This window comes from Glycine max, chromosome 15 (assembly GCF_000004515.6).
Source record: "Glycine max cultivar Williams 82 chromosome 15, Glycine_max_v4.0, whole genome shotgun sequence".
NCBI classification, from domain to species: Eukaryota; Viridiplantae; Streptophyta; class Magnoliopsida; order Fabales; family Fabaceae; genus Glycine; species Glycine max.
The window spans coordinates 16,651,769-16,675,723 of record NC_038251.2 but is presented as its reverse complement, the minus strand read 5'-3'; the positions used below and the strand labels follow the sequence as shown (position 1 = coordinate 16,675,723).

The 23,955-nt window shown below is 29.7% G+C and overlaps 2 protein-coding genes and 1 long non-coding RNA gene across 5 annotated transcripts; 1 reads left to right on the top strand and 2 right to left on the bottom strand.

Annotated features, from left to right (window-relative positions):
* Nucleotides 1–1,102: 1,102 nt before the first annotated feature.
* Nucleotides 1,103–3,379, bottom strand: LOC100500360 (uncharacterized). Of its 2 annotated transcripts, none has more exons than NM_001249932.2 (2): nucleotides 3,110–3,379; nucleotides 1,103–1,867 (listed from the first exon to the last, which is right to left on the bottom strand). In NM_001249932.2, exon 2 carries the CDS (start codon nucleotides 1,823–1,825, stop codon nucleotides 1,487–1,489), a length of 339 nt encoding a protein of 112 aa, NP_001236861.1. In that variant the 5' UTR covers nucleotides 1,826–1,867; nucleotides 3,110–3,379; the 3' UTR covers nucleotides 1,103–1,486. The 2 variants fall into 2 exon arrangements, with proteins under 2 accessions (NP_001236861.1, XP_014622811.1); XM_014767325.3 differs by having other exon boundaries at nucleotides 1,308–1,867; nucleotides 2,721–3,338.
* Nucleotides 3,380–14,031: 10,652 nt separating this feature from the next.
* LOC106796224 (uncharacterized) lies at nucleotides 14,032–15,467 on the top strand. 2 transcript variants are annotated; one of them, XR_001385010.3, is made up of 2 exons: nucleotides 14,032–14,703; nucleotides 14,909–15,467. It is a non-coding gene; the product is annotated as an uncharacterized lncRNA (long non-coding RNA). The 2 variants fall into 2 exon arrangements; XR_005888851.1 differs by having other exon boundaries at nucleotides 14,032–14,778.
* Nucleotides 15,468–17,562: 2,095 nt separating this feature from the next.
* LOC100777858 (stress-response A/B barrel domain-containing protein UP3) lies at nucleotides 17,563–17,895 on the bottom strand. Its single transcript, XM_006598342.1, has one exon. It carries the CDS (start codon nucleotides 17,893–17,895, stop codon nucleotides 17,563–17,565), a length of 333 nt encoding a protein of 110 aa, XP_006598405.1.
* Nucleotides 17,896–23,955: the final 6,060 nt, after the last annotated feature.

Sequence of the window (23,955 nt, the reverse complement as noted above, 5' to 3'; positions counted from 1 at the left end):
ATTCACAATTTTTATGTCATGTATCTTATCAGATATTTCTCAGTTCTCTCCTCTCTTCTTATCTCTTTTATGTGTAAAAAAATAAGTATAAATACAATTGTTCAATATAAAAGATGGGCTGTTGAAAAGGAAGAGAACTGTACAGTAAAAGAGTAAGAACCTCGGAAGGAAGGAAGGGATAAGAAGGGAAAAGTTCAGTTCCATCCCCAAAGAGAACCTTTGGGTCCATTGTCTTGTTGTTGGGGCCACTATTTGTATTTTCATATCAACTCTGGCTTTTTACATTCCATTTTTATACATTTATTACACACCCATTTTTTCTTTCATTTTTCTTTCTTATCATATCAACAGTCACACGTGATATTTTCTTTCTTTTATTTCTATTCTATTTTCCATATTACCACTTGGGTATATCCAAGGGATGTGATCATTATTCTTTACACTTATCTGATTCCACAAACTGTAGTGCTTTGTTTGAATAATATTTTTTTTACACCTCAACAAACAAACACTTCTTTAATATTTATCATTTTTCTAAGAATATTTCTTCTTTTATCATATTATATTATCTATCATATCTATACTTTTATTTCTATTTTTATGAGTATTGACTACCAAATGGATGTGTATACATCATTTTCCATATATAATACTTTAAGTTCCCATCCAATACCATTCATTATGTCAAAGGCACATCGTTTCTTATCTGAGATTCTGTTCCTGTGGTGGTAGTGTGTGATTGGTAACCAAAAAGATAGACTAAAGCTGCTTTCTTTCCACTGTTTCAGGGCATCTTCGTGCACATGTATTCGTGTTTGTACTCTTCTCAATTCTTACACCCACAAGGACATACAGGAATAATAAAATCAGGAACAGTATTTTTCAGAAAGAAGAAGCTCTTGTTATTAGAACAGTATCTGCATACCCTTCTCAATTTCAGCTATTAGCTAAAGTGAGAACTAGGAACAACATTTTGGGTTGAACTTGTAAAGGGAATAAAGGTATAGTGACAAGTTCCCATCTAAAGGAATGAAGAACAAAAGATTTATGAAGACCCTCTTGCTCCATTTGACATTGAGAAAAAGTTTATTAATAAAACTTAAAAGCCACGCCTCATACAATCTTGCACATCTGTAGATTACATTCCATGACAGAATCAAAAAGAAAAAAAAACATTAACTAAAAAAAACAAAAGACTTTCTTATTTCTACTTTGAACAACAGCAGCATGATTGAATTGGTTGCACAACCATGCTATATTTCTATTAGATCCCAAATTACAAGGTTACAATGAGAGGAACTGTGGAGGAAAATCAATATATCATATTGTTTTATTTGAAATATAAGGAGTAAGTGATGTGCTACAAATACAAATAGAGCTTCTTCAACTACTACACAATCTTCTAATCATTGTGTTAAACTTTTCAACACAAATTGAACTTCTCCACCAAGCAAAAGAATCACAAGGAAACTAACCAAACTCTCCTCTACACAGGCCTGTGTCTCTTGTGGCCGGCTTTCCCATCTGATGATTTCACAGCACCACCACTTGAATCTCCCTCTGAAGTAACTTCCATAGACTTGGTAAAGGAACTCGAAAGATCGGCATATAGGTCATACACTCTTCTGATGTTGTTATTGAGCTCCCTAATTAGCCCCACATTCCTGGTGAGGTTATCAGGGACCTTAGACTCGTGGTTCTGGTTTATCTCATTGATGAGTAGCCTGTTCTGATCAAAAATGTCCTGCACTTGAACAAAGTTCTTCTTAAATGTCTGCATGATCTTGGCATCAATCTGAGCACCATTGAATGAGCCACCCTCCATTCCTCTCTTTGAATCAGATCCTAATTCAAGTCAGAACCAACCCTGCATCATGAACAAAGGGTGAGAATTGAGAAAGTATATATAAAAATAACACACTATAGTCATTTTTAACTATATTTATCCATAATAATAATATAATCATATCCGCTATCTGCAATGGCCTGCATTAAGCACAAACAAGAGAAGGAGATATAAGGTTGGTCTAATGATGAAGAGAGCTGAGAAGGAGGGCTAGGTCGTGGGTTCAAATTCTCTCCCTAACAAAAAAACTAACAATACTAACAATTAATATTTTCCCATAAAAAACCACAACAGAGATAAAGAGACAAAACATGACCAGTTTTGGAATTGTTTAAGGCATTTGGGAAGATGAGACAACAAGCAGTAGTGTAGGAGAAATCATGACCTCCATGAGTTCCTTTTTTCCAGAGGAATCAGACTATAAACATATTATTACTATTATTATCATCATTATAGGTACTAATAATAAGCTTTTGCTCTTTTTTTTTGAGTTGGGAAAAAGCAGATCCCATTTCCATTAAAGGGAACTTTTTTATTATTGTACTCAGGAAACAGCTACCTAAAGCTCAAAGACCCAAAAAATTAAAATTAAAATCAGTCAATGATGTAGAGTAGATTGTATATGAGGCTATGAAGGTACTACTCCTACATGGACAACATCATTAACCTTTTTTTCTAAACAAAATTACCTTAAAACAAAAAATAAAAGAAGTAACCGCCCAAGATGCTAAAGATAATTGACCAAATTCGCTGAACATACACATTCATTTAATAAAATCAAAACCAAGTTTAATAATCTCCAATTATGGAAAAATCAAGACTAATATAACGAAAAAGAATTAAAATTGAAAAAAGTAAAATGTTCTCGCCGTACTTGGAAAATCTGCAGCAGCCTTAATATCTAGCAACAGAAATTTGGGTAGAAGGACAAAAAATTGAGTTTGATGATTCCAACTTCTAACGCATCTCCAACCCATTAAATTGTGGAGATAGATCTTCTTAGAATATTTTATTCAAAGAAGAAAAAAGATAACCTTATAAGAAGGAAACAGCAGATAAACATGAAAAGCATGGAGCCGATAAAATCAATGCGCGACCCAAAAACGAGATTAAGAATAATAAACAAGGACGAGAGGGCAAAATTCACATTTTTAGCAATATACAATAAATTCAACCAAACAAAATTATTAACTACTTTATTAAGAGTAATGCTCTAATGACAACATTATTATTCATTACACACACATATCATAAAATTCATACCTTATGAAACTAAAACATTTTTTTTCTTTTGGGTGTGAGACTGAAAGATGAAAGAGTGATTAAGAACAGCGATTGAATGGAATCTCTGGAGTGAAAGACTAGTCCTATGAATTCTTCTTTCAGAACTTAAGAGAGAGAGAAAGAGAAAGAGAAAGAGAGAGAGAATATGTAAGATTTGACAGTCACGCTCACGCTCGGACCCCGCTGTGTCTTAATATTTAGCAGTATTCTATATTACAATCTATAAATATTGATGATGATATGATGCATATTCAATATCCACCTGTTGTTTCCATTTTATTATTAAGGTTTATTGGGATACACTTACGTCATGTAGATAAATTTTGTGAGTTCCATAAAACTAGTACATATAAAAAAATTACTCCAAATTAAATATAACATATGATGATATTTATTAATCTAAATTAAACTAAATATAGCACATATATTCAATTTAGGCATGTAATTGAGTCGGGTAAGGTTGTGTTTAGTCCATTTTAAGATCCCACTTAATGAAATAGGAATTTCCTATTTCTTTTTGTTTTTTCCTGCTTACAAGGATGATATCATGGTGTGTTGATGAGCTGATTCTAGAGCAGTTTTATGGTCATTCTACTTCGATTCAAATTTTAAGCGATGTAAAAAGTGATATTTTCCTACTTCATCATTTCAAAATCTAAATTTTTACATCGATAGAATCTATAATCAATGTAGAATCCCTATAACTTCCGGTGTAAAATAGTTGTTTTACGTATATGTATAGTTTTATTTCATTAGTTGTATATTGAACTGACAAAGAAATGATGTCTTTTTTTTTTATAAAAAATATAAAGTTAAATATTTTTTTAGTCCATTATGTTTAGTATTATTTTATTTTGGTATATTAAGTTTTAAAAGTTTCATTTTAATTCTTTATGTTTTCAAGTTTTGTTTTGGTATATTAAATTTAAAAAAATTTATTTTTGTTCTTTATGTTTTCGAAAGTTTTATTTTAGTCATTTCTTCTAATTCTTGTTAGCAAACATTAGTGTTCTATTTTAAAATTTAAAATAATTAATGTAAAATAGTGACGACTAAAAATTGAAGACCCAAAATCACCATTGTGACATTAGATATGAAAGCTTCTTATCACCGTCGGGACTCAACATTTCCGATCTATGTTAGTGTTGGGTCGCAGTGTGGTTGTGGGATGTAGTAATGATGTTATTTGGTGGATGGAGGTTGTGAATCTGAATTGTTTGTTGATGATGGTTGTAATGCTGCAAAGGTTGCAAATTTGAGTGGACGATGTTGTAGTGTTTATGTTGTTGGGGTTATGGAATTTGCAGGAAGAAAATGATGGAGGTTAGGGAAGTAGTTGGTTGAATGCATTTTAAAAAAATGGTGAAAATATTTAACCACCATCATTTTAAATTAATTATTTCAAAATTTAAAATTAACGACACACTTATATTTGCTAATGAAAATCAGAAGAAAATACTAAAATGGAAACTTTCTAAAACATAAATGACCAAAATCAAACTTTTAAAACTTAACCGAAATGCGATTTTTGAAAACATAAAAGATCAAAATAAAACTTTCAAAAACATAAAAGACCAAAATAAAACTTTTAAAACTTATTGTACCAAAATGAAATAACACTAAAACACAATGGATCAAAAGTGACATTTAGCCAAAATATAATGGACTTTGACATTTTAGGCCTCCTAAAATTAGAAGTATTGTTCAATATATCACCTTGAATATCCTGATAGTTAATCCTAATGAAAACGAAGAAAGAAGACAATTTTTTTGTAAGACTTGTAGAGAGGACAAGTAAAGAGGTACCAAAGTTAGTGAACCTGGGTCGCCCTATTAGCTTATCATGAGTTTATGGGTTTTAGAATGCTAATATGAACAAGATACTCACGATATCATTTAATGCATCCACAATTTTAATCAAGAAAGGGTATAAAGAGATAGATATAGAGAGAAAACACATATTTTATATTGGTTCAATCACAATAATCATCTACATCTAGTTTCTCAATCAACTTGAGATTGAGATTCCGCTAAAAATAATCTAGTTTTTACAAACAAGCTTCACATGAAAATGCAACATACAAATGCAAAAGGTTCTTGATACTCACAAGAAACCTTAACCCACTCTTGTAGAAACCCACCACAAGATCCTTTGAGAAACCTACTCAAAGACACAAAATAATGCTAAAAACAAGATAAAAGGATTGATATCACCTAATGTGATGAGTAAAAAAAGTATAACACACTTAGTCTCTTCTCATAAATTAATCTTCAAATATTTCTTGAGAGATCCACTAAAATTGTGTTGAAGTAAAATCAACTAATCTTCGCTTAGAAATCAAATTTCATAGCTCTAGATTCTCTCATGAAACAATAGAAACCAATATTGAAAAGAGTCATTATTTTGATCCTTCAATTCATGTTCGTTACAATAATTGATAATTTCATTGGAATACTCAATTATTTTGATCTTAGAATCACCTAGGTTCCAAAATAAGATCAAGATAATCAAATATTATTAGGGATAATCAATTAAGTGTGTGACTATATCAAAACTTAGAAACAAGGCATGCTAAATAATTGATTATATTGTTCATTTAATCAACTATATTGTTCTTTGAGGCAATTTCATAATTTTTTAAGTTTTTCAAAAACACTTTTTATCCTTTTTAAATTATGTTTTAATTTTCAAAATATGGATTACTCAAAATATGCTTTTGAATTCATCAAGTAAAAGGCACTCCACCTATTTTCAAATAATCACACTCAAGCACACACACAAACATATAACAACACAAAGAATTGCATCTAGTGACCTCATAAAGGATGCACTCATCAAAACTAAAACTAAGATTATAAAATCGAGTATGAGATTACTCCTTTAGCTATGTCATCACTCACGAGCTGACTTACCAAATTAAAAAAATATAGAAAATACAAGAAAATATAGAAAAAAAATACAACAAGCCAAATAACATCTAATTCATTACAACAAACACAAAAAAAATAGAAAAATTAAATTATGAGGTATACTTAAAACCAAAATAAAAGGAAAAAAGTAAATTTAAAATTTTAGAAAAATAAAAATGGTTTAACATATGTTGACCTAACTCTATCGAATTAACTCACTTCAACCTATTGGTTAATTAAGTTGGGCCAAATCATCCCACTAAAAGGTAAGCTACCATTTTTCCAACTTGTTTAGATTATGTGATTCAAGTTGGAACAAGTTCAAACTCACTTTGACACATCTAACTATTTCAAATTTATCCTACATATCATTTCTTCTATCTTCTTTTATTCAATATATAAAAATAAAATTAGTTTATTTATATCCTATTTATTTTCTATTCATTCTTCTACTTATTTTTTATACATCTGAAAAAGAAAGACAAGCTGGAAAATTAAGGCCTAAGGTGAACTATACCCATTTTATCAGTCAACATAAGTGGAGTTAACTGAACTGGGCAAACATTCCAAGTGAAGTAAGAGTCTCCATACATGGCACCATATTTGGCAAGCCAATGCACACACGCATGCATTGCCTTCGTGAAGAGTATGCTTGAAAGAAATTGTCCATTGTAAGTCCCTAAGCTCGTGAATAAGCTGAATCAAACAAGAGTATGGATGTAACTCATGGATGGCTGGATAAGAGGTAACACTAGCTTTGAGTCAAATTCACATATAATATGTCTGAAACCATCTTCCCAAGCCTTAGGAAGACCATAAAATATTCCATATAGTTTCGCCTTAAGACTAAAAGTGACACCACAAGCACCAGAGAAAGCTGAAATCCAATGCTAGATGATTCCTCCAAGGCCTAAGTCTCCTGATTCCCGAGAGAGTTTTCATTTGTGTTCAACTTCACAAAAGATAAAATGGGAGGCTCTCAGCTAACATGCCTGCTAGGTGTTGTTTGTTCCAGATGCTAGAGGACCTTGATTGCATATGCATAGAGAATCTGCACGATTAATAGTGAGCCAAGTGCTCCAACGGTTGTCCAGGAAGATAAGCGTGCACATTTCTGTTTTTCCAAAGAGTCCAACACGTGATAGCAAAAAGGGTTCCTCTAGGAGTCTAGGACTATTTATATTGGTCACCAGCCAGTGGATGCAAGCTGCAGTATAGAACCTTGGATCACAATCCATCTGTAGATGTTGCCACACCTGGCCAGAGGCATTGCAATCTCGAAACAAATGGAGGAGAGTCTCCTAACCTTGTGTGCACCTATTACAAGAGGAAACAAAAGACATGTGTTTAAAGACATGAAAATCGTTAGTAGGGAGGCTACTGTGGAAGGTGAGCCAAAAAAAGTGTTTCATATTTTCAGGTAATTGCAACTTCCAAACCTAGGACCAATTTCCAAAGTAAGAAGTAGGCAATGAGCCATTTGAAGGAAGTAAAAGCAATCAATACACCATCTCCTGAGAGACCCCATATAATATCATTGATAATATAGCTTTCGATTTCTTTCTTGGCTTAAGAAGTATTGGTGTTGCTAACCTCTCAAAATGTCATACCCTTTCTTGATAGATATCTCGAACACTCTATACGCCTATCAAGAATATGAATGAAAAGTACTATGTAATATTCATGATCGTTGATTTTTTGATAATTCACATATTATTATATTATGACACTTCACACGTCAACATTTCACTCAATTCCTTATTAGTCAAAATCCTATATCGATTAGAATCTTTTATAAGTTTTTCTTTTCGAGACATCGACTAACAGTTACTTCAGGATCATTGAATGTTTCTATAAATCAATACAAATTTTTGACTTGTTTTATCCTCACTTACATTCTTTTTAAGAAATTTTCAAAAAGTCACTTAATTCATAATTATTAAAAAACAAACACGTTTAACTATGAAATTTTTAAGTAATAAGCTATTAAAATATAAATACATATTGTTGATATATATATAATATTAATATTAATTATTTTTTTAAGGTATGGTCAACTGCAATATCATACTTGCACCGGATCCCTCTCTCGGCGGTGTACTTCCATCAAAATATTACATACTACAAACAGACAAAAATAGTCATATTTAAGGCATTTGTCATATCACAGTAAAATGTCTCTCCTTTCTAGGCCAAACTAAATACCCAATGCAAGGTGATTTTAAATAAGTGAAGAGAATTTTTTTTTCTTTTTTTATTCATGCAAACAGTATTTTTTAACGATCATGTTTTATTTGTTTATTTTCTTTCCTGTTTCTTTCTTTTTTTATTTCTTTATTGTTTTGTAGGTCAAACAAAGAATAAATTTAACTTCTTAGATATTATTTGTTTAAAAAATATAAAAAATATTTGTTTTAATTAAAATAAATATTTTAAATCATTATTTTAAGAAATACATATTACTTATAATAATGCTTATTAATTTATGTATATTATAAGGATGATCACCGTGTAACCGAACTTGCAATATCAATCTAACTAACTCCTAACCTTATTAATAAAAAAAACTTATTAATTAAGGATTCTCAATAATTAATTATATTTCTTCAAAGTTATTGCATAATTAAATAATAATTCACGCATAATTTTTTTATAAGCAACAATTCGCGCAAAAGTTGACAGAAACACAAACAACTATCCAGACTATAATATAAAATTATTTATAGTTTAACGATAGCCATAAGGCTGTTGATGTTCGCATTGTCTACGAGTAGGATGGGGTGTTCATAGTTTGACTATTTGTATAGCAATTTATATAACTATAATCATAACTAATAAATAATTAGATTATAAGTAATGATAACTATAATTATAAATAATTTTATATAACTAGTTATTATTTTTAAAGTACGGGTTTATTTTAGTTATGAGTAAATTAGTTATATTTAAAATCCTTTACATAACCACTTATAAATGAATAAAAATAATTTATTTAAAATAATTATTTTTATAAAACTAGTTATAATTTTATAATTATAACTATTTTTTAAATAAAAATATTTTATTTGAAATAACTATAATTAAGGGGACATTTGTTTCATTGATAGTTTTTTTAAGTCCCGAAAATATTATTTTTGGGAATAAAACATGAGAATGTTTTCCCGGATATTTAAAAAAATATGTTTGGTTAACTATAAAATTAGTTAGGAATAATTTTTTATATTCCTGGGAATAATTAAGACATATATTTGGTTAAATTATTTTTTTTCTAGGATTATATATTATAATTACTAAAATATTCTTATTATGTTCAAGATGTTATTTTTTCTTTAGAATATTTTTTTTGTTGAGAGAGGAGCATATTTGTCTTTTAAAAGAGGAGAAAAATTATTGTGGGTAGGAAATAGGTATATGTATATTTTACCCACAAATGAGATTTTTGTCCCATGGAAATAAGTATTCCCTATTCCTTCAGTCAAGATTAAATGTTGGTTAAAAATGCGATTATTACTTACAAAAGTAAAAAATATACTTAAAATTAATTATTTTATTACTTGTAACATAATTATCTTTTTTCCTCTTGTATTCCCAAGACTTAAAAATCTACACCTAAGATAAACACCCCAATAATTTTATAACTACTTTTATATATCTAGTTATATAAAACTGATTATAGTTATATTAGAATTATAGTCATTTTTTTAAACTAATTTTTTTAGCAACCTTATTTGTCTGCAATATTGTGGACAACTACTGTTAGCCCTTGAATGTTAAAAGAATGGGAAGCAATTGAATGTTAAAATAATTGAGAAATTCAATTCTTAACCTATAGCACATTACATTACCTTTTTTCTTAAAAAAAAAAAAACTTTAGTAAGTCATTGGGCATGGGCCACCGGTTGAACCCAGCCCATATACTCAATATGTGTCCTCACGCGGCCCTTTAGACATATCAATGATCAAGTAATTATGAACACTTTTCTGGATAAAAATTGTTAAACATTCATCAATATTCAACAAAATTTGTGTCATTGTTGCACGCAATATAGACAAAAATAATTGTCACTAGATATACCGATAATGTAACTATTAGAAATTTATTGATAATTAACCATTTTCACTCATTTTTAAATAAAATATTTAGTATTAATACATTAAATATATGAATAATTCGAGTTTCCTTTTAAAAAATTAAACATGTTTAATTCTCAAATCCTCAAACTCAAAATTTTAATTATACTAAAAAACTTTAGTATCTAGTGCATTAATAATGTTTGACACAAGTGATAACACCTATTTAAACCAAGTGGTCTAAAGTTTGTATTATGACTTTAGTTATGAAATATATTATGTTTGGAGGAGAATACTCATCTTATGTGTATTTATGATTTTTTATGAAGATTAGTCACTATTTTTTATGGGAGTTATTTTGTACAAATACCATTATAAATATTTTTTTTCTATCTAATGCATTCATTCGGTGGTAATTCTTTTCTTGAATAATAAGAAATGAATGAGGGCTTCTTTAATACATTTTCTTTGTTAAATATTTCTTCTTTATAGGGTTTAATGATCATACCCTGACCATGTAAAATATTTTTACATTGTTGTCTAATAATAATTTATCATTAATATAATTTTTAAGTAATTATTATAAAAGTCAATAAACTTATCATTCGTAGTGAATTGTGACCAGATGACAGTGAAAAACCATCAATATATTAATTCTTTTTCTCTTAATATAATCTAATAATTTATTGGCTTAAATACAATTTGGGTCCTCCTATTTTGATCAATCCACAATTTTAGTCCCTCTATTTTTAAATAAAGATATTTGGTTCTTCTTGTTTAAAAAATCCACTATTTTAGTCTCGTATCTTAAAATAGAGACATTTGGTCATCCTAAATTATAAAATTTTCGATTTTAGTTAAATTTTCAATTTCACCTATATTTTATTTCTTTTATTTTAATCCAATTTAATCATAGACCTAACATATTCATTTTAAGGTATTATAAAAATAATTTAATTAATTATAATGTAAGAAATAAAATTAAAAATTGGACCAAAATTACTTATTTTTAAAAATATGAGATTAAATTTATGATTTTTTTTATAAAAAATAATCAAATGTTTATATTTTAAAATATAAAGACTAAAATTCTGAATTTTTTTTAAGAAAGAAAGATAAAATATTTCTATTTTAAAATAAAAATTAAAAAACTAAAATTACAATTTAAACAAAATAAAAGGATCAAACTTATATTTAACCTATCTTATTATGAGAAAGGTGGGTCGTGCGGAAGTGTTTTAATAACGAAAATCACTTGCAGTTCACATGGGTCATGCCCGTCCGGTGACTTGAGAAGTTATCAAACACAACATGTTTTTTCTGGTAATAAATATTAACATTTTCTTATTATTATTCTATGATTGAAGGATTATTATAAAATTTGATTAAGAAGATTCATAATTATTTATTTAATATTAGTTTTCGTTCTATTAAATAATGTTTTTAATTCAAGTTTTGAAAAAAATAATTGTTAGAACAATTTTATTAATTAACAGTGTGTTTGAAAGTACAATGGTACGTAACAGGAGAAATCATGTCTATTTGCTGATAGACAAAAGATGCGTTTCATATGTATATTACAATTTTTTAGACAATAAACAACACAGCTTATAAAAAAAACAAGTAAAATGCTAGAAATTTACTAGAATACCCGCATACTGTTTTTTTCTAAATAAATAATTTTCTGTTTTTAGAATGTATTTGATTAAACTTTCTTTTTTAAAAAAAAGTATTTTTCTCCTGTTATCAAGAAATAGCTGTTATCTGCTTCTTAAAAAAAATCTTTTTTTTATAATCTCCTTTTTTTAAGTTAAAACAAATTGACCCTAGAAGTGAGCGAAAGCACGAGAAGATGAAGGAAATTGCAAATAAATTTTTTTAAAGAGAAAATTGAAGGCGTGCGATGTTGAGAAAAGGAAGTGGGAACGTATGAAAGTGAGATGGATAATCTTGTCATTTAATTTTATTAAGCATAATTTGTTTTTCCATGGTTTGGTGAGTAACAATTTAATTTAATTAGAAAGATTTAATAGGGGAGAAGTTTTTTCATCACCCTAAATCATGATTCCTAAAAATCATGAATTCAGGTAATCGTGAATGAATAAAATTTGTTTGATTGATCATTAAAATTTTTTAGATAAATTTTCTAAAAATTAAAGAGTTAAACATATTTTTATTGATTATTTTAATTATTTATCACATTATATATAGGTTAATAAAAAAATAATATGATATTTTTATCGTGGTAAAAAAAACTTAAGATTGTAAGATTCTTATTTCCCCTAATGGGATTTTTTTATTATGGAAAACTGATGAAAAAATATTATCAAGAAACATCTTTTACCAGAAATATTATTTCTCTACAATGCATGCTAAATATGAAGATCTAATTTTCTCAACTTATGATTATGAGAAAATTAAAAACTTTTTTCTTATCAAATGTCTCATAAAAGTAATTTCTAAATACAAAGGATCACATAAAGTAATATTAAATATTTGTTTGACATTAATAGATAAACTTAATTTTTAACATAATTTTTTTATTCATAATATTAATACGAAATATCTATAACTTTGTTAATTAATTTATCTTCCCATGAAATTTAATTAGCCATTTTTAATATGGGCTTTTTTCATCATACTTTTTTATCCATAAGACTCGAATTTAAAATTTTCTTAAAAATATTGAATCTAATGTCACGGGAACCAATGAACTGTGTTGGTAACATAATTTAAATCAGTGTAAATACGGAAAAAAGGAAAATAAGAGATTCCATCATTTAGATTTTAGATGGGTGGAAATCTAGAAAGAAAAAAAAATAGGGATACACTTGACGGGCAAAAAAATCTCCTTCAACAAGAATGAAATAGGAGGAAGAGCCACATTTTTATATTAATTGTATTAAAAAATAAAACCAAAAATTTTATAACAAAAAATGATTAAAAATTAAATATTTTTATAATAAGAAATAATAATATGATAAAAAAGTACAAACTTTTTTTTTATATTCAATTTTCTTTAGTCAGAATGAAAGGTTTTATATACCAATTATTGATTCTTTAGTCTCTTTTATTTATTTAAATAAGTGGAATTTTTTTCACCTTTCCTACGTATATTTACCCTTCAAGTTATAATCCTTTTTTGTTCGTTTATTTCTTTTCTATATATTTCATTTCTCCTTCAAACATATGAGGAGGCAAGCACGGGTGAGTTTTTTATTTTTATTTAATTGTGTTTATTGGAGTTCAAGTTTGAAATAAAATCTTCCCTCATCAATTGAAAGAATGAACACAACAATTGATATTAGAATCTAATTCCAAGTTACAATTGATTTATTCAGTAAAAATGATGTCATGCTTACAAAAAAAAATCAAAAGAGTTTTTGAAACTAAGACATTGAAAATGTGTAAAGTTTTTAAGATCATAATGATCAATTTAACAAGTGGGGTAATTATTTTTCAAAATTACCAATTAGGAATCGATTTTTTGAATTATTACTCATTTTGGAATAAGTGATAATATCTATTATGACTTATGAGTTGAAAGTCATAACATTCATTATTACTTGATTTTTTTATTTTTTAAAATTAAAGTCTTAAACTTTTTTATGATTTGAAGTTTTTTTTTTACTATTATGACTTTAAAGTCGATTTTTAAAATTATAATTTTTTTTATTCTACAACTTTAAAATTGTAATTTTTTTTGTTTTACGTTAATTATTTAATACTGTAAATAATTTTTTTAATTTAATTATTTAATAAATAAATATTTTTTTAATTTTATTTAAAATTTTATATATTTTTTGAATATTATTTTATTTAATATATTTTATATTTTTTAAATATTATTTCATTTAATAAATTTTGCATATTTAATATTTGATATGTTTTTTTACTAATGTTAAGAAATTTTATTTATTTTATAAATGAAAAAAATAATATAAAGTACTTAAATTTAAATATTTTAAATTATTATTTTTTTTATCTACAAAACAAATAAAATTCTTTAACGACTCGTAACATCTATTATAGCATCGGGACTCAGATCGAGTCTTTCGTATTATCTTCCCTCTCTTTTAATTCTGTTCATGTTTTCAATGTACCGGGACTCTTAAAATACAACTTGCATCGGGACTCTTAATGCACGCGTATCACTCTCTAACTCACGCACAAATTAACCAATATTTATTCTCCAACAATTTCATTCCCAATTCGGTTTCTTTTGACTGATAAGTGAGAAATGGGTTTCTTATTATGTGATGGTTCAATTCTGTTTGTTGACTCAATTTCTAATGATAGAAAAACTCATTAATGCCTTTTATTTGTTCCTGATGTTACTATTCTAGGGAGTAGTTATTTTATTATTCTGAGTATGGTATAATTTAAGGATCATATTGTCAGTGGATAGTTGTTTTTTTAACATTAAATTGTAATGTTTCTGATGTGAATATATGTTTCCAGCAGTCTTTCTCCTTCTATGTTTTGCATTTTCTTATTCTCTCTTGAAAAAAAGACAATGCCTTCAGTGCAGGTTGACACCTAAGATACCATATCTGGCAATATCCATGGAAAACTTGATAGTTGTTTAAGGAGTAAGTGCAGGCTTTTCTTTGAGTTACTTATGAAGTTCATCTTATGAGTATTTCTTTCTCAAACTTAATTGACAAGTATGTTTTACATTTCTACAAAGACAATATGCTCCTTGCCTATTGCATTTGTCATACTTTCTCAATTATTATGCTTTCTATCATTCTTATTGTGCTTATGAATTATCGTTTGCCATACATACCATTGAAGCTCTTGAAAGATGCTGAAATTGGAGATGCTGCAATTGGGAAAGCTCAGTCTACATGAAATCTTTTTGCTTGCTTCCTCTCGGTGAATTTTCTATATTTGAATTTGCATCTTACAAAAGCATACTTATCTTTTAAATGAGTTTTCCCTATTGTTGAGGATGAGTTTGTGCACGTTTTGGGCGAGGAAGCAGATTGGGTCCATATTATAATCTGGACCTTATGTCTGAAATTCGAATTGGGAAACAAAATTGATTTTCTATACTATGTACCATCCTTATCTCTGAAATTGAGTAACCACTGTTATACTTGAAATTGAAAAAATGACAAGGATTTGTGAGAAGGTACCTTTTGTGAGAGAACATCATCTAGATGTTAATTAACGTAACTTAACAATGTTTAATTAAATTTTTAGAATATGGTTGTTGAATTAAGATACCTATGATGAAATACCCTAAAACTCTGCTTATAATGCCTGATATCGGTTGAGGCAACAAAGAATTTTGTAGCGTACCGAGAGCTTTGCTTATTTTATCTTTAAATTTAATCATTCTTATATAGTAGCAGTTCCGAGAGCTTTGCTTTTTTAATTTTAAAAGTTTGAAGTAATTGGCATAAGTCCTGGTCGTGAGCGTTGGGAACAATTGGCATGATAAAAAAATTTCAATACCAGCTTTGTGTTAATAGAAGGGACATAACATTTTAACTGTGTTCATATTGAATTATGTTTATTTACATATTGTACTAATTATTCTTATAAAAAGATATTAAAAAGAACAGTCCGTACATGGCATGGGTAGTCCTACTAATTAAAGCGACTAAATTGAGTATAATTTTCACATCCTGTTCTCTAACACCGAATCAAACCTAACTTGTTATTCATAATTCAAATAAATTCATAAAATTTGTCTCACTTAACCCACCAAATGAAAAAATAATCACTATTAGATATTGGATATGTAGCTTTATTAAATATTTAAATAAAAAATTTTGTTATTCATAATAATTTTATTCAATTTTAAAAAAATTGTCTCCAATAAAAATTTTTGTTTTGTGCATACCAAAAACTAATAGATCATGACACACTTTTAAAGTTTTAAGTCTAGTTCTGACTAAATTCATGTGTTGCCAATATTTATGAGAAACATGTAATCCACTGTCCATTGTTTCTGGCTTTGCTAGAATCTGCAAACCGCTAAACCAGAAAATTGATAATGCTTGCGCACATCTAATAAAGTAGCGCATATGTCCCAGTGCGACAACTGTTGGAAATCCTTGTTGGAAAGCATACAACATAATATTCCACAATTCATGGCACCCAATCGTGGAGTCAACATCCAGTATGTGTTTGGTTTTGAGTTTTTCCTCTAAATGAATGTAAAATATTTAACTTTTAAAAGGAGTAGCTTAAGAAAATATGTTTCTTGAAGAAAATATGGTGGATGGGCATTGAACCCATGCTTAAATGTCAAAACAAACAAGTTATAAACATTCATTTATGTTTACGAGCATGATTAAAAATTCAGTGAAAAATTATTTGAGACAAGTATTTTTATCAAATCAGTAGGACTCTTGTTTTTACTTTTAATTCTCTGATCTACATTAAAATGTGTGTTGTAATAATTTTAATTACAAACCAAACATGTACTATAAGATATTTTAACTTGATTTTAAAACACACCGACCTTTATTTTATCTGAAAATGGATTGTGAAGGATAAATCCAAGTCAAATCAACAAATAATGTAAACGCCGCAAATAGTAATGGTGTGTTTGGTATGGTGTATTCTTACAAATAATGTAAACGCCGCAAATAGTAATGGTGTGTTTGGTATGGTGTATTCTTACATTAGTTTCTCACGCTAAAACAAAAATTACTAGTAGCTTCTCGTTTTCACGTTAAACCGAATGCCCACATTCAAACCCAAAAAACCACACAGAGGCTTAAGTTCCATTCAAACGTGAAAAGTCACATTGGTGATGGGCAAGGGCAACTACACGTTTTAAATCTTAATCCAATTGAGCTATTATAACGTTGGAGACAACATATGCATAGTCCAAGTAACAAATCGCAACTTCTCAGATCCTTCTAATATTGTTATATAATTAGAATTATAGTTTACCTTGATAACTTATTTGATGTGGCCTCTATTTGAGTTTGGATGAGGTTTATTAAAAAAAAAAACGCATATAGCCAACCCCTATTATACAAACTACTCAAACAAAACATTAGTTACCAAGACTGTCTTTGTTTTAGGTGAGGGTGAGATAAATAATGTTTGTTTTCTATGGGTTTCACGTTTTTTTACGCTTTTCTTTAATTCAAATATTTAATTTATATTTTAATCTCCTTTATTTTCATCTTCCACATCAAACACAATCTAGATTTTAAGTATCGATTGTGTCGCGTTTATTGATATTTTGGTAAATCGCTGACAAATGCGAATAACGCAATCCCAAAATGTTGATATGCTGACCCTAATTAAATTATGGCCATTGATCACTTCTTAAATGAAAAATGTTTCTCACACACTCAATATGTTATCTTATACTTTGGGAGAACGAGAAAAAAAAACAAAATATAAATATGATAAAATTTATGATACAATAAAAAAAATATAATTTTCTATATTCTTATTCTTTTCAACAAAACATAAGACTAAGGCACCACATAGTCAACAACCACCACATCCTCCACAACCACCCCCAACCCCTCGTCCAACTCCACACTCTGTAACTCCTCCCGCTCAGGAAAAACCGCGAGCGAAGCGAGCGTGAAGCCCTTGGCTCTCTCCGGCGAGAAGTTCTCGTCGTAGGAGAATTGCCAAAGAACTCCTGCGACACCGTGCTCCATTCCTCGTACAACACTCAAAGCCTCGTCCTTAACCTCCTCATAGATGCTCTCCTTCAGCTTTAAAAAGCTCACGCGGAGGGCCGAACCTTTCGCTAGCGGCGGAAGGTTCACTCCTCCCGCGACCCAATCGACGACCATAAGGTCATCGCAGACAGGAAAAAGGAATCCCTAACGGCGTTGACGTGGCTGGGGTGTTTGTTATAAACCTCAAGGGCTTCCTTGGAGTTGTAGCGGTTGTGGAGCATGTGCGTGAAACGGAGACCCGAGGTGGTGGTGGTGGGCCCGTTGCGGAGGAGTGGGCCCACCGTGAGGTGCTTGACGCCGTCGATGGTAGCCAAAGAGTTCATGGCGTTGACCATCGCGTTGACCTTGGTCGGTTCCGTGTCGTCTTTTACCTTCACGAGGACGACGTGTTCCACCACCGTGCCTTGGCTCGTTGAGGACATTCTGATCATTTAAGAACGCTCTCTGGCGCGTGGTCGTTGAGAGTGGGGCTTGAACGGCGAGAGAGTGATAGGAGGCAACGATGGACATGCTTGCAAATGCAGAAGACTCTGCATCTCGTTGTATAAAGTAGAGTGAGAGAAGAGAAAAATGAAAGTGTTTTCCCACTACAAAGGACTATTTTAGGTGCTTTTGTACTATTATATTGCTTCATTTTATTTGCACGTTTTACACGGACAGATGCACTTTATGGGTTTCATATTTTAAGATTTTGAACGGAGGTTTAAGATTTTATACAGAAATTAAGAATGTAATTATCATTTTTATATTTAGCAAAAAATTATTGCGTTTCATATAAATTAAATTGTCTTTCATTTATATTTTTATTCTATTGACTATATAATAGAAAAAATATTTAATGTTTTCCATAAGGTTGGAGAAATTAATAAAATATGATAGGAAAATTTAGAATTTTTCCAATCAAGAGGGGTTGACATTTAGGAGGATAGCCATTAACCGACCGTTGAAGACCCACTTATATATTAGGTCCAACTTCTTGGCCCTGTTTCATTGTACCCATGTTGTTGGTACTGATGTCCATGTTTTCAGAGAGGTCTAATGTTAAATATACTCATCGCATGCAATGCTGCAAACGAATGTTATTTTTAACATCAATTATAAAAATTAATGTTGGAAAACACTATACAACATCGATGCTATCCAAAACTAACATGGTATAATAGAAAATATACAAAAAAGCAAAAATGACATCTATTTTGGAAAAACCTATATTATATAATACTTACAATATCGATTTTAACAAAACTGACGTTATTTTTGTATAACACAATACAACATCGATGTTGACAAAACTTACATTGTTTTTGTAATTTTTTTTTATATTTTGTTTATTTGTTAAATGAACTCAAATCTATAAATTGAAAGCAGAACCAATCAAGGTAATATATATTATATTCAAATTATTATTGAATAAATATTATTAAATAAAGGAACACTAAAAGTACATGAAACAATAATCTTAATACATAAAATCATCTATAACTTAATCTACAACATAACTCTAACAATTCTAAAATTTCTTAAACACTTAGTGTTTCATTTCTAACTCTTAGTAAACATTTTGTCCACTTAGTGCTTCTACTTTTATACCCATGTTGTTGGTGCTGATTTTCATGTTTTCAAAAAGGTCAAATGTTAAATATACTTCCTCACATGCAATGATGCAAACAAAACGATGCCAAACACAATTGAACACTACTAAAAAATTGACATTTAATATCATATTTTTAGACATTTAACATCGGTTTTGAATCAATGCTGAAATCACCGTAATTAAAAGTAGGTCATTTTTAACACCGATTATAAAAATTGATGTTGAAAACCACTATACAACATGGATTCTACCCAAAACCGATGTGATATATTAGAAATAGACAAAAAAAGAAGCACAAATGACATTAATTATGGAAAAACCGATGTTGCATAGTACTATACAACATCGTTTATGGTCAAAATCAATGTTGTATAACACAATATTTTTGTAATTTTTTATATTTTGTTTATTTGTTAAATGAATCCAAACCTACAAACTGAAAGCAGAACCAATCCAGGTTAGAACCAATCCAAGTAGTATATGTTATATTCAAATTATTATTGAATAAATACTATTAAATAAAGAAACACTAAAAGTACATGGAACTATATTCTCAATACATAAAATCATCATCTATGACCTAAGCTAAAACATAACTCTAACAATTTTAAAATTCCTTAAACACTTAGTGTTTCATTTCTAACTCTTAGTAAACATTTTGATCACTTAGTGCTTCTACTTTTATCCTGGTAATTGCATTTATGTATGATTAAAATTGGGTTAACACAATATCAATTAATAGAGAAAACAACTCAATGGAAAATAAGATGTGTATTATTTATGAAAGAAAGAGATTACAATGGAGTTAATTTTCCTATTGCCATGGAGCTAAACTCATACAGAGGTCTAATGCTCTTTGTCCATGAGGACCATAACAGACTTAATGATTCTCTCCCCTATCCTTTTTCTCTCTACATCCCAATATAACACAAACCCATCTCCCAACTAGATCTGTCCTTTCTCTTTGCCACATAACTATTGTTTCCCTGCCCATTCTTATTGTTTTTAGCATACACTTTCTCTAGACTAGGGGCTTGGGTAGCTAATGTGCTAATTGTCCATTTGTACCCATATTCTCATTTGGGTTCCAATTAATTTAGGATTTTATTTTTCAATTTCTTTTGGACCACTAACTAATGCAATATGAATCTGTCAAGTTAATGTATTATTGCCCAGAAGAAGAAAATACATACAAATTCAAACCTACTATAAAAACAATTCTTATTTATATGTTGTGTTATAATTCTTCTGGACATTAATGGGACTTAAATTCCTTCAATTGACTTTGCAGTTCTTCCCTATTCAAAATTGTTGAATTTTACTTACAAAATCTTAGATATCTATTGTTGATGCCATTTGCAATTTTTGGGGTCTTAGGCTGTGTTCTAGGTCATGGAAATTCTTGCCCATTGTCTGGAAATGGAGTCTAGTGTGCATCAAATGGTGGATTTGTTTTTTTTCGTGTTGACTCTATTGCATAATTTTCTCGTGGTTTAAAAGGTGTCATGTTTATTTCTTTGTTACACTTGAATGTTTCTAAATAAAAAAGAAGAAAGAAAATGCCAAGCCTGACACTTGATTTATCTATTGGTCCTATGGGTACTGAACACAATTGATAGGCACTTAGGCAACAAATTTAAAATTACAAGAAGAAGGAATCACCTGGGGGGGAGGCAAAGACATAAGCAAGAGTTCAACAAACTGCATCACCCAGAAGAAAGCCATGAACAAAATCCCCACATGCGTGCAAATTGGTCAATATGTGTCACTCGGCTCCTAAATGTTCGGGAACTTAAAAATGGCCTCTTATATAATAATGTGTCACAAGAATCAACAAAATAGTGTAATAATCACTAAATCAACACAAGGTTAAGTTTAGAAACTAATTAACTTTGTCTTTCATGACACAAGTGATAGGCACCACACAGGTGATAGTTGTTGAATTATTCATCTCCTCCAGGCTCTAAGTGTTGAATGTTTTTATTGAAGAATTAGTCAATAGAAGTAGTAGATGGTGGAGAGAAAAATAGCTGCTATTAGTTGAACATAGGAATTTACATGAAATAAAGAACACACACAGACACATATAAATTCAAGTACAATTAGTCCAAGCCAATTTTAGCAACTAAGCTACAATATACTTAATCAAATTTTACAGCAAAATAACATGGATAACAGTTACAAACTTGAAGCCAATAGCACACCTCCTCCATAAACCTTGGAACAAAGGAAAATAAATAAAATAACACTTAAAGCATAGCCTGTCAAGTTGTTCTTAAATTTGTTAACCATCTAGATTATTAACAATAAAACAGTGCAGTCTCGTAAATAAGATAACAAAATCAAACAAGAAATTGATAGCAATTTGTATTGAGTGATACAAACATCACAATTGAATCATTAGCTAATCAACCTTATAACATATCATATTAATTTGTGCTTATAGGGTGTTGTCATTTTCTCTCATCTAATGTTTGGTCTAACCTGATCTACTAACTCTCATGACTACTATAATCAAACTGAGCTTCAAGAGTAGTGACAGAAAAATAGACACACACTCACGACAAAACACAAGCACAAGCACAACCTTCTCTCCCTTCCCTATGTTATGCTTCCCTGATTATAAAATAAAAGAGGCACGGGCACAATGCATGCACCATGAATGTGTGTGTTGCAAAATTGGCTAAGTATTGGCCAATGTTCACAAGTCACAATATATCCCAAATTTACTAGAGTAACCACGCCCATGAGCCTCTTAATCTTATGAGCAACCACGCCCAACTACAGAATCAAAATTAAAAAAAAAAAAAAAGAACACCAACTTAATTAATCATTTTTCTTCCCATAGTTTCCAATGAAGAAGTTGCACATTAATCTCCTAATGGTGTACCAGCTGGAGATCAATAGGGTACGTACAACTAGCTCATGCTAAAAAATTAAGCAATTAATTACTTTAAAAGAAGGAAACAATCTATTATCAAAACTAAACTACTTTATTTCTTTTCATTTTTTTTTTCTTAACAATATGTTTGATCCTCTACTAGACAATACATTAGCAGAGAACATTTGAATTTGCTTATTTCCATAAGTGGAGAGGATCCAAACTATGTGCATGACTCTATAGGAGTTAGAGCATTTCATGCCACGAGGAAAGCCATAATCAGTGTGGCCTTAGGTGGAAGGACCTTATATGGCAGTTGTCTCAAATACTGCACAATGGATTGTAACAATGGTAGCTAGTGGCATTGATAGGGATTTCCTGAGCATTATTGAAGATGACACGTTAGATTTGAAACTGAAATTGCAGACTTAAGGTTTTAAGAAGACATTATCATTGCTAATAACTATTAAGTTTAATCTTGTTGCAGAATTTGGATTAAAGGATCAACAGACTACAAGGCTAAAAAATGATCTTTGTATAATATCTCATTAGGTTCAACAACACCTCAACTAGTGTTTGGTATCACCTCAACTAGTGTTTGGTATCACCTCAACTATTGCTAAAGTTTTAAACATTATTTAAGAAGTCCACTTTCAAAAAAAATATAATATAAAGAGAGCATACAATTTAACAAAAGAGGGACTAAACACACACACAAAGTTTTCCTCCCTATAGAAGTTAATTGATATATGCCCACCATAGGACCATTATAACAATTAGAGAAATAAAGTGCACCTCTGTTTTTGCTCTTTCTCAGTTTGCTTGCGAGCAATTTCACCAGTTGTGAAACCAATTGTGTCAAACTGTGAGGTTGTCCCCAAAAAATGACCTTCCAATTCCTATGATACATGTAAAGGGTGTGTTAGAACACATAAAAAAACTTAATTTATGAATAAAAATATATATTAAGTTTAATTCATCACAACTAATCAATATTTATAGAAACATCCAACAAGAAATTAATTATTTTAAAATTCATTATTACCATTTTCAAAGGGATTAAGATGCTAGCTAATTGCATATTGTACTTGAAGTCATTTGTTGTTATTGTTTCAACTGGCAAGCAGTGATAGCCAGTGGGGCTATCTGGACCCTTTAGGTCTACTATGCATAAATCATTGACATTATAAGCATTGGAAGTGGATGAAAAAAGAGCAGAAAGGAAAATAATGATCTTCAAAAACATGTTCTTCATGTCTTACGAACCCTGTTCACTCTAAACAAAACATTTATGCTCCCAATCATTGTCGAGACAAGTCCAACCCTAAATGACAACATATCCCTCGATTTCCCCCTTTCAATATCATGCCCCTTCTTTGATTCCACAACTTAAATTTGCTACCACTGAAGTAATTCTACCCACACACCCTGATCCACGCAACCCTAAACATTCATTCTTTGGATGATGCACTTCACATTTTTTCCACCGTGAATTCTAAAAGCAACAATTATACCCATAAATAAAAATTAAAAATGACACAATCAAATGACAGAGATCAAGCCTCAATCAAACCCCTACAATAAAAAATCACTAAACAGATAAAAAAATATAATAACAAATTGAAATTTGAAACAAAGTCAATTTGCAAATTAAACAATAGAAAAAAAAATCACGATTTGATTAATTTGTTTTAGTCGG

Excerpts from the sequence above, each read along its gene's own strand:
- LOC100500360 (NM_001249932.2), bottom strand. The coding sequence starts at position 1,825 with ATGGAGGGTGGCTCATTCAATGGTGCTCAGATTGATGCCAAGATCATG.
- LOC100777858 (XM_006598342.1), bottom strand. The coding sequence starts at position 17,895 with ATGGTCGTCGATTGGGTCGCGGGAGGAGTGAACCTTCCGCCGCTAGCG.